Source organism: Tupaia chinensis, unplaced genomic scaffold (genome assembly GCF_000334495.1).
Source record: "Tupaia chinensis unplaced genomic scaffold, TupChi_1.0 Scaffold000187_1, whole genome shotgun sequence".
Taxonomy (NCBI): domain Eukaryota; kingdom Metazoa; phylum Chordata; class Mammalia; order Scandentia; family Tupaiidae; genus Tupaia; species Tupaia belangeri.
In genome coordinates, this window is record NW_006159662.1 from 5,556,336 (window position 1) to 5,566,397 (window position 10,062).

The window sequence follows — 10,062 nt, forward strand, 5'->3', positions numbered from 1 at the left end:
GAAAAAGAGGGAACCAGCAGTTAGCGTAATGGCTATGTTGCTGGACTCCCACGTAGTCGACTGCGGTTCGCATCCCGGACCCGGTGGCTTAAAATTCACACCAGGTGTGTGTGTGTGCGTGCCCAAGATCCTGAGAGGAGAATGGAGGAGAAGGGACTGTGGCATGACCATCCCCTCTGGGGGGTGATTTCTTGCTTTCTGTCTCTATGTCTCTCTCTGTCTGTCTGGCGAGCGCACGCGCCCTATAGTGAAAACCTCTCCAAAAAAAAAAAAAAAAGGAAAAACTTTTTTTAAAAGTCATAGGCAAAAAATTTATATCATTTATGAAAAATAAATAATCAAAATCTATCCAAATTTTTCTTCCACTATGTGATAGCTTAGTAATCTCTACTTCTTTTTTTGAGAGAGAGATTTTTTTTGCTATCAGGTACATGCTCTCACTGGAGAGACAGAGGGAAATAGAGAGATAGAAAAGGAGTAGTCATCCCCTAGGGGGATGGCCACAATGTAATCCCTTCTCCATTCTCCTCCCAGGATCTTGGGCATGTATGCATGCACACACGCCCAGTATGAATTTTAAGCCAACGGGTCTGGGACTTGAAACACAAGCAACCATGTGGGAGCTCAGCGATGTAATCATTATATCATCTGCAGGTCCCATGTTTTTATAAAATGATATTGTTCTACCAGAGCAATGATTCTTAGCCATCAGTAGAATCACTTGTGAAATGTAAAAACTACCTGTTTTATAAAATTGAGTTTTTTGTTCTCTAAAACTGTTATTTTATTATCATTATATTTTATAATTACCAGTGTAAGGTACCTAACAATCTTGATATTTACTCACTCTTTAGAGAATTTGAGGACCCAAAAGCATTGTCGGTCAGAGTAAGAAGTTACCTCGGAGACTGCATAATCAAACTGGTTTTTTTTTTTGTTTGTTTGTTTTTTTTACATATAAAGAAATGAAGCCCCAAGTTGAAAAATTACTCTTTCCAAAAGTCACATAGTGATTCAATGGCAGAAATCCTTGGAAGAATGGTACCTACTAGTAAGAGGGGCCAGTGCAAAAGTGCTGAACCCCCAGTGCCCATCATCTTAAATTCTTTTGATCTGTATCAGTAACAACTCCTCTTTTTACCTGGACATCTTTCTCTCTCTTAAAAGGTGAAACACCCACAGCTCTGTTACAGCAAATGCCATATATTGAGCCCCATTCTGGACTTAATAAATTAGAACCATCCAGGTTAGAAATTTGGTGTGCACATATTTTTTTCAAAGTTTCTTTCTTTCATAAGAGACAGACAGACAGAGACAGGAACCTTGGGCTCCTGTCATGCTGCAATCCTCCCCATAGTCCTTTAGTTAGCCAGGGTAATGTGTTCAGAGATCTAAACACCGGCCTTCGCATACGGTTCCAGTATGACATAGCAGTGCCCATAATTTGTGCCACTGCGGCTGGGCCTCAACATGCAATTTTTAAACTCTTCACCCCTAGTTTAAGAATACGTAGTAGATGAACTATACTCAGGTCTTTTGCATAAGATGTATTTACTTTCATTTCACATTGAAAAAGTTTTATTATGGCATGAATCTATTACTTTTAATAACAATCTACCAATATTTATGTTCTTAGACAAGATTCTCATTCTATAGTTTGTGAGAGAAAACTGTGTTATATATACAATAAAGTCAATATAAGGTTAAGCCCAAACAAAACTTACTATTTTTACTACAAATTATTTTCTAAAAAATAAAGCATATATCACAAAAAGTGTACTTTTTTTTTCCCGCTATAGGGTGCGTGCGCTCGCCAGAAAGACAGAGAGAGACAGAGATAGAAAGCGAGAAATCAGTCCTCAGCGGGGATGGCCATGCCACAATCTCTTCTCCTCCATTCTCCTATCAGGATCTTGGGCATGCACGCACATGCACCTGGCATGAGTTTAAGCCACCGGGTCCAGGACTCAAACCGTGGTTGGCTACATGGGATTTCAGCGACATAGCCATTATGCTAACTGCTGGTCCCAAGAAAGTGTACTTTAAAAGCTTTAGGTATAAAAGCAAAGTTAAAGATTAAGCCATTGAGAAAACACAAAATTATTCATGACTATTATCTATTCCCCATATTGTATTCTAAAATGAACATCTGATTAAGCCATTCCAAAATCTTTCAGGGGATTTTCCATTGTTCCTAATGTTCTCCAGAAGGATCCTAAGAAAGCTCTCAGTCTGAATCTCTTAAGAGTTCTACAAACACAAATTCCTAATGATGGAATTCGGAAGGTTCATCCTTACACCCTAGAAACTGAGAGGAGAAAATTAAGTAGTCAGTTGAATACCACTTTCAATACTTTCTCTTCTACAGAAACATGACATATGTTGACTTGCTTATGTTAGATCTGTCATCAGCGACACTGTTCGGAGGACATTATCACTGCAGGGGCTTTCTAAACACCCAGCCTATCTTTGTTCATATACTGTTTAGCTGTAAAGAAAGTCACCAAATGAACATGACCTCCTAAGTTCTTAATAATCTCTCTAAGACTAGAAATCCCCATAATCACTTCAGCCACTTTATTGTATAGTTCTGAGATAGTTCCAGGGTATATTACACTCCAAGAAAACTATCATTTAGCTTTATTATTAACATTTTACATTTGAGTAATGCTTAACAGTTTAAAACTATTTTTACCTATTATTTCATTTACTCCTTATTGAGCCAGTATGAGAGGCATAATTAATGTTATTTGCCACACTTCAGAAGTGTGAAAATGAAATCACAGTAAGTATGAAAGTTTTGAATTTCCCCCAAATCAAAGAGATCTCACATGTACTTATATACTCATTATATGTACATTATCTTATATCTTTTATTTAATATGAGAATTTACAGCTTATAACATAGCATCATAGTCACAATTTAAATTGATTACTCTGGAACAATATGTTGTAGCTGTTAAGAACACACATCATAAAAGCAGACTGCTTGGATATGAACACCACACCATCACTTTTTGGTGGTATGTTTCCATTTTCTTATCTGAAAATTACAATGTGGATCTGCCCTATTATTGGATGGTCGGGAAAGTCATGGCGCATTTTTGCATAGAAAAATATAGAAAAATACGTCATGACTCTTCCAACAACCTAGTGGATTATAAGGAAGCTTCAACAAAATAGTGCATGTAAAGGAATCAATACAATGATTGATACACAGTAAACATTTAATAAATGTTAATTATTATTACCCATCGAAAAATGTAAAACTCAGAGAAGGTTAAGTGGCATATCTGAATTTACAAAATAGCAGTGGTAGAACTGGATATGGAGGACAAGTTTCCACTGCCTTGCTCAAGGAATACTCTATTCCACATATTGCTTAATTATGTAAATCAATGATGCTACTCATTTACTGGAGATTATTTTATTCAGCAAACAGTAAGGTGCACTCCACAGATTTAGGACTTTATTCATAAGTCACTTGGACATGCTGTGACATGAAGAATCTCAAAGGCAACAAGTATAACTGTTACCACTTGAAGAAATGAAGCTTTGGGCCTGCCCCTTGTCCTGATGGTTGAGGTAGTGAGATCCCACACAGTCAACTATGACTTGAGTCCTGGACCTGGTGGTTTGAAAAACATGCCAGGTATGCCTGCACACATGCCCCAAATCCTGACAGAATGGAGAAAATGGAGCATGACTGTGTCCCACTGGGAGATGCTATCACGACTCTCATGTACGCTTTCACATTCTCTCCTCCTCTCACTATCTCTTTCTGGCAAATCCCACAACTAAATCTGTAATATCAGTTAATGATAAGAGATATGAAGAAAATAAAGTAGTGGGGTAAGGGAATATAGTGAAGAGCAATGCTATTAGATAAAGTCATTAAAGATGACTTCTCTAGATGAAAGAAGACCTCACTAGACTGTGGTCTGGTGGTTAAGGTAGCTGGGTTCCACATGGTCCACTGCATAGTTTGAATCCTGGACCTGGTGGCTTGAAAAATGTGCTGGATGCGTATTGAGTGTGTGTGTGTGTGTGTGTGTGTGTGTGTGTGTGTGCGCGCCCAAAATCCTAAAATGAGGGAGAAATGAAGGAGAAGAAATTATAGTGTGACCATGCCCCATGAGTACAGAAAGAACAGGTTCTAGGGGAAAATGTAAGGGTCTAGTTTTTAAATTTTGCTTTGGTATGTCTTTCTTTTATAAGAAGAGAGATAAAAGTAAGCAAGCACCCTTAACAGGATTTCATGCCAGGAATTGTCCTCACTCTCCCCTGCCCTCCACTCCCTGTCTTTTAGCCAGTCAGGATCACAGACATGTGCATACCCAGTGTGTACAGGTCAACCTGGGTACAGAACCCTAATCTTCCATATACCTTCCGGCATCTCAGGCCACTGCATTACCATTATGTCACTGTATCTATGCCAAAAGTTCTATTTTTGACATGTTAAGTTTGAGCTTTATCTTAAGTGCAGAGGTAGAAAAAACAATGTAGGCAGCTGACTACACAGATCTAGAATTATGGGGAAAAGGCAGGGCTACAGATAATTCAAGAGTTACTATAGGATTTTAAAAAAGTAAGAACAAAGGAGAATCAGTAAGATTGGAGTCACTAGGCATGTGAATTTTATCAAAACTGTCCAGGTGATAAACCAGAGCCAGCATAAACAAGGAGTACAGATCAAGACAAGCCTGAGAGAATCACCCCCCATGGAACACTAAAACATGATCCTCAAATAATCCTTATATACTTTTTTTTGTGACAAAACAAATCCATCACAGATTTTTCAGTAGTATTTATTAATAACAAATTACTTTTTGTCATCTTCTGAATAAAATGTTTCAGTACACTACATTCAGGTTAAAGACCACATAGATCAATCTCACTCTAATACTTCCTTAGCTACATTTAAACTGTAAATAAAGACTAGACAAAAATATGAATAATGTCTTTAAAAACTGCTGATATTTTTAAACTTCCTAAGATGGATACTTAGATCACTAATTTTTTAGATTTTATCTACTTTTCTAGGGACCAGCAATTGGTATAATGCTATGTTGCTGGACTCCCATGTGGTTGACCACAGTACGAGTCCCGGACCCAGTGGCTTGGACTCACGCCCAGTGCATGTGCGTGCGTGCCCAAGATTCTGAGAGGAAAAGGGATTGTGGAGTGGCCATCTCCCCAGAGGGTGATTTCTCGCTTTCTGTCTCTCTCTGTCTTTCTGGTGAGCACCCTATAAAAACTGTCCAGGTGATAAACCAGAGCCAGCATAAACAAGGAGTACAGATCAAGACAAGCCTGAGAGAATCACCCCCCATGGAACACTAAAACATGATCCTCAAATAATCCTTATATACTTTTTTTTGTGACAAAACAAATCCATCACAGATTTTTCAGTAGTATTTATTAATAACAAATTACTTTTTGTCATCTTCTGAATAAAATGTTTCAGTACACTACATTCAGGTTAAAGACCACATAGATCAATCTCACTCTAATACTTCCTTAGCTACATTTAAACTGTAAATAAAGACTAGACAAAAATATGAATAATGTCTTTAAAAACTGCTGATATTTTTAAACTTCCTAAGATGGATACTTAGATCACTAATTTTTTAGATTTTATCTACTTTTCTAGGGACCAGCAATTGGTATAATGCTATGTTGCTGGACTCCCATGTGGTTGACCACAGTACGAGTCCCGGACCCAGTGGCTTGGACTCACGCCCAGTGCATGTGCGTGCGTGCCCAAGATTCTGAGAGGAAAAGGGATTGTGGAGTGGCCATCTCCCCAGAGGGTGATTTCTCGCTTTCTGTCTCTCTCTGTCTTTCTGGTGAGCACCCTATAGCAAAAACCTCTCAAAAAAAGAAAAAGATTTTATCTACTTTTCTAATATATGCATTCTAAACTACTATCGTGGGGCCAGCAGATGACAAAGTGGTTAAGACACTGGACTCCCAAAGGCTCTAACTGCAGTTCGGTCCTGGATCTGCTCACTGGTCAAATTAGAATACTCCCACTACTACAAAATAAAATTAAATAAACAATTCTTAAAAAAAAAATAGAACTATTATTTCTTTTTGAGCATATCCTCAGGTATATCCTATGTTATTACACTTCTTTTTCATTATTTCTAAACAGTTTGGGGACTTTCTAAGTTATCTTTTAGTTCTCATTTTTTAATCTATCACTTGGTAATTGATTAATTCTACTGTGGTCATAGTTACTAGAATCTCTCGAAATTGTGGAGACCTGTTCTATGGCTCAGTGTATCACTAGGTTGGTAAACAATCTATGTGCACTTGAAAACAAGGCATGTTCTGTGGGCAGAGCTCACATATATGTCTACTTAGTAGGCTGGCTGGCTGACTGATTTACTTATTTATGTACACATTCATTTAGGTACATGAATTAAAAATTAAATTAACTTTTCAGGTTTTCAATTTAATGACAAAGCTAAAAGACATTTCATAAACTGAAAAAAAAATAGTGATTATGGAAATTAAGTTATATTTCAGGCCTCAAAAGGCAATCAATATTGGGGATTAATTCTCTCAGCAATAATACACACACATACACACATTTTTCTTTTTGGGACTAATAAGCTGATTCACACCTATTTTTCATAGAGGATAGCAAGTAGTTTACCTGATTTTCATCCTGTACTTCCATGCTGTATTGGTCACCTGGCTGAACGTCCGCAACTTTCTCTCCAAGGAGGAAACCCAGACGAGTCATGAGTGTGTTTGCTGCCTCATCTACAGACGGAGGGGGCCCAAGTTCCTGTTCAGCATCACCTATAACAAGAAGACATTAAAAAACATGAATCTTTTAAAATAAAATGAGCTAGCTCTGCAACTATTGTTATATTCAGTTTGATCATTTCTTTGGTTTTCACATTCTAAATTCAAAATTACAAAGTTCCTGTCTATAAGCCGTTTTCTCACTTTTAAAGATTAAAATCGAGATCCAGCTAAGGTGGTACACAGGTGGGTGGGCGGAAGCCATATGAAGCATGGATTCAGTTCCTGGCCTACCCTCAAAACTGGGCACAGTTGCACACGCCTTTAGTCCCAGCTACTCGGGAGGCTGAGGAGGGAGGATTGGAACGTAGGGAGATCCTGTCTTAAAAAAAAGAAAGAAAGAAAATAAAGGATTTCTATTTCTTGGTCTGTTAACCTTTCAATATAGTCCTAGTCTTGGGATCTAGATTCTCAGTAACAATTACTACTTCATTTAGATTGTTTTTCTTTTTTAAAGTTTAATTCCTTCATGAAAGTGAGACACTCAGAAACATGAGCATCCTCAGCAGAGTCCCATGCTCCACCCCCTTCAACAATTCTCTCCACTCTAGGCAGCCAGGATCTGGGCATGTGCACCAAGCATGTACAGGTGCATGGGGCAACCAAATCCACAATTTTCTATATGGATCTAGCTTTGCTTGAGTATGTTACTGATGAGCCAACTAAGCTATCACTCGGGTTCTTTTTATCTTCCTCTTTCTCTTTTTAAAAACAATTTGTGGAAATATTCTATTTTGAAATAATTTTGAACTTTTAAAAAAGCCTTAAAAATAGTATAAAGAACATTTTTTTTCCCTGAAACCATTTAAAAGTTGCAAGCAGAATGTTGCATCATCATAATAGTATGTATTTCCTATAAACAAGGGCCATCCTCTTACATAACCACAGTTCCAGCACAGAAATCAGGGACTAACATTTTACATTATCATGATCTCATTCACAGACACCATTTAAGTTTTAACAGTTATCTCAGTAATGCCCTTTATAGCAAAAAAGATGCAGCTGAGGATTATGTTATGCATTTAGTTAGTGGTTCTCTTTTCTCTTTTTTAATCCAGAACTGTTCTTTAGTCCTTAACTTAATGACCTTGACACTTGAGGATTACAGACCAGTTGTTATTATTATTATTATTATTATTATTATTATTATTATTATTATTATTGGAGAGGTTTTTGCTATCGGGCACATGTGCTATCAGGCACAGGCAGAGAAAGACAGAGAGAAAGAAAGCGAGAAATCACCCCCCAAGGGGGATGGCCACGCTGCAATCCCTTCTCCTCCATTCTCCTCTCGGGATCTTGGGCACGCACACACGTGCCCGGCGTGAGTTTAAGCTGCTGGGTCTAGGACTCGAACCATGGTCAACTACATGGGAGTCCAGCAACATAGCCACTATACCAACTGCTGGCCCCCAGATCAGTTATTTTGTACAACATCCCTCAACAGGAATTTATCTGGTGTTATCTTTATATTTGACTCAGGTTACATATCTCTGACAGGAATATCACAAAGGTCATGTTGTGTTAACTTTGAACACTTGATAAGGTAGTGTCTACCAGATTTTTCCATTAGAAAGTTATACTTTTTCCCTTTGTAATGATTAAGTATTTTGTGTGTGTGTATTGGGGGGAATATGTTTAAATATCTCATTCTTCAAGAAACTTTTAAATTAAAAAAAAATTTGTGGTAAAATTTGTAACAAATTTGCCATTTTAACCATTCTTAGGTGTATAATTCATTGGCATTAAGTACATTCACAATATTATATGACTATTTCCAGAACTTTGTCATCCACAAAAGAAACTCTGTACCTACTGAACAATAACTTTCCATGTCCCCCTCTCATCAGTCCCTGTTTACCTCTATTCTACTTTCTGTCTATGAACTGTCTATTCTAGGTAATTTGTAAGTAGAATCACACAGTATTTGTCCTTTCATGTCTGGCTTACCTCCCTTAGCTTAATGCTTTTGAGGGTCAACCATGTTACAACACATATCAGCATTCTATTCCTTTTTATGGTTGAATAATTCATGGTGCATACATATTACATTTATTTTATCCGTTCACCTGTTGTTGGACATGTGGTAGTTGTTTCCAGCTTTTAGCTATTTTAATTAATGACAGAATAAACACTGGTGTACAGGTACCTGTTTGCATCCTTCAACAAATTTTTACCCACTAAAATGGATGCCATTCTTGCATCCATTAATGCTTCTTGGTTGAATTATTATCATACTCATCAAAAATAGCAATTTTTCTAAATTCACTTTTGTTACTTCATCTACTTATCTATCTACATCAGCATAAGCTCATTGATTCTGGTTTTTTTTTTTTTGTATTATGGTAAGAACATTTAACTTAGACCTAATCTCTTAAAAAACTTAGAAGTGTATAATACAGTGTTAAGTATAAGCACCTCTTGATCATGGTGAATAATACTTTTAATGTGCTGTTGAATTTCGTTTTCTAGCATTGTGTTGACAATATTTGCATCTATAGTCATCAGGGATATTGGCCTGCCGTTTTCTTTCCCTGTGGCCTCTTTATCTGATGTTGGTGTCAAAGTAATGTTGGCTACATAAAATGAGTTTGAAATGGTTTCTGCCTCTTCAGTTTTTGGAAGATTTTGAATACAGTTATTAATTTTTAAAAAACTATTTGGTAGCATTCATCACTGATGAATTCATCGTCATGAATTCATGATTGATCTAGGCCTGGGCCTTTCTACATGGGGAAGTGTTTTAGTAGTGATTTAGTCTGTTATAGGTATATTCATATTTTCTATTTCTTCATGTTTCAGTCTTGGTAGATTGACTATTTCTGGGAATTTATCCATTTCTTCTATGTTACCTAGCTTGGTTACATAGACGCTCGCTAGAAAGACAGAGACAGAGAAATAGAAAGTGAGAAATCACTCCCCAGGGGGTATGGCCACGCCACAATCCCTTCTCCTCCATTCTCCTCTTGGGATCTTGGGAACACACGCACACGCGCCCAGTGTGAGTTCAAGCCACCAGGCCCGGGACTTGAACCATGGTTGACTACATGGGAGTCTAGCGACATAGCCATTACGTCAACTGCTGGTCCCCATTGATTCTATTTGGTGGATTATAATCTGTTACTTTGTTTTGGCTCAAATTGTTCTAGATTTCACCAGAATAAATCCCGTGACCTTTTGACATATTCTTGACATTTTCTAATAACTTCTTTGTTTTCTGGCGCAAGATGTTCCAAGGTAATT

General features: G+C 37.4%; 1 protein-coding gene across 1 annotated transcript in view; it reads right to left on the reverse strand.

Moving 5' to 3' along the window:
• Positions 1-10,062, reverse strand: part of TANC2 (tetratricopeptide repeat, ankyrin repeat and coiled-coil containing 2) — a 351,092-nt gene that overhangs the window by 170,206 nt on the left and 170,824 nt on the right. The window contains exon 5 of the mRNA XM_027771180.1: positions 6,665-6,813. Coding sequence (XP_027626981.1) covers positions 6,665-6,813 — 149 coding nt within the window. The remainder of the gene's footprint in view (positions 1-6,664; positions 6,814-10,062) is intronic.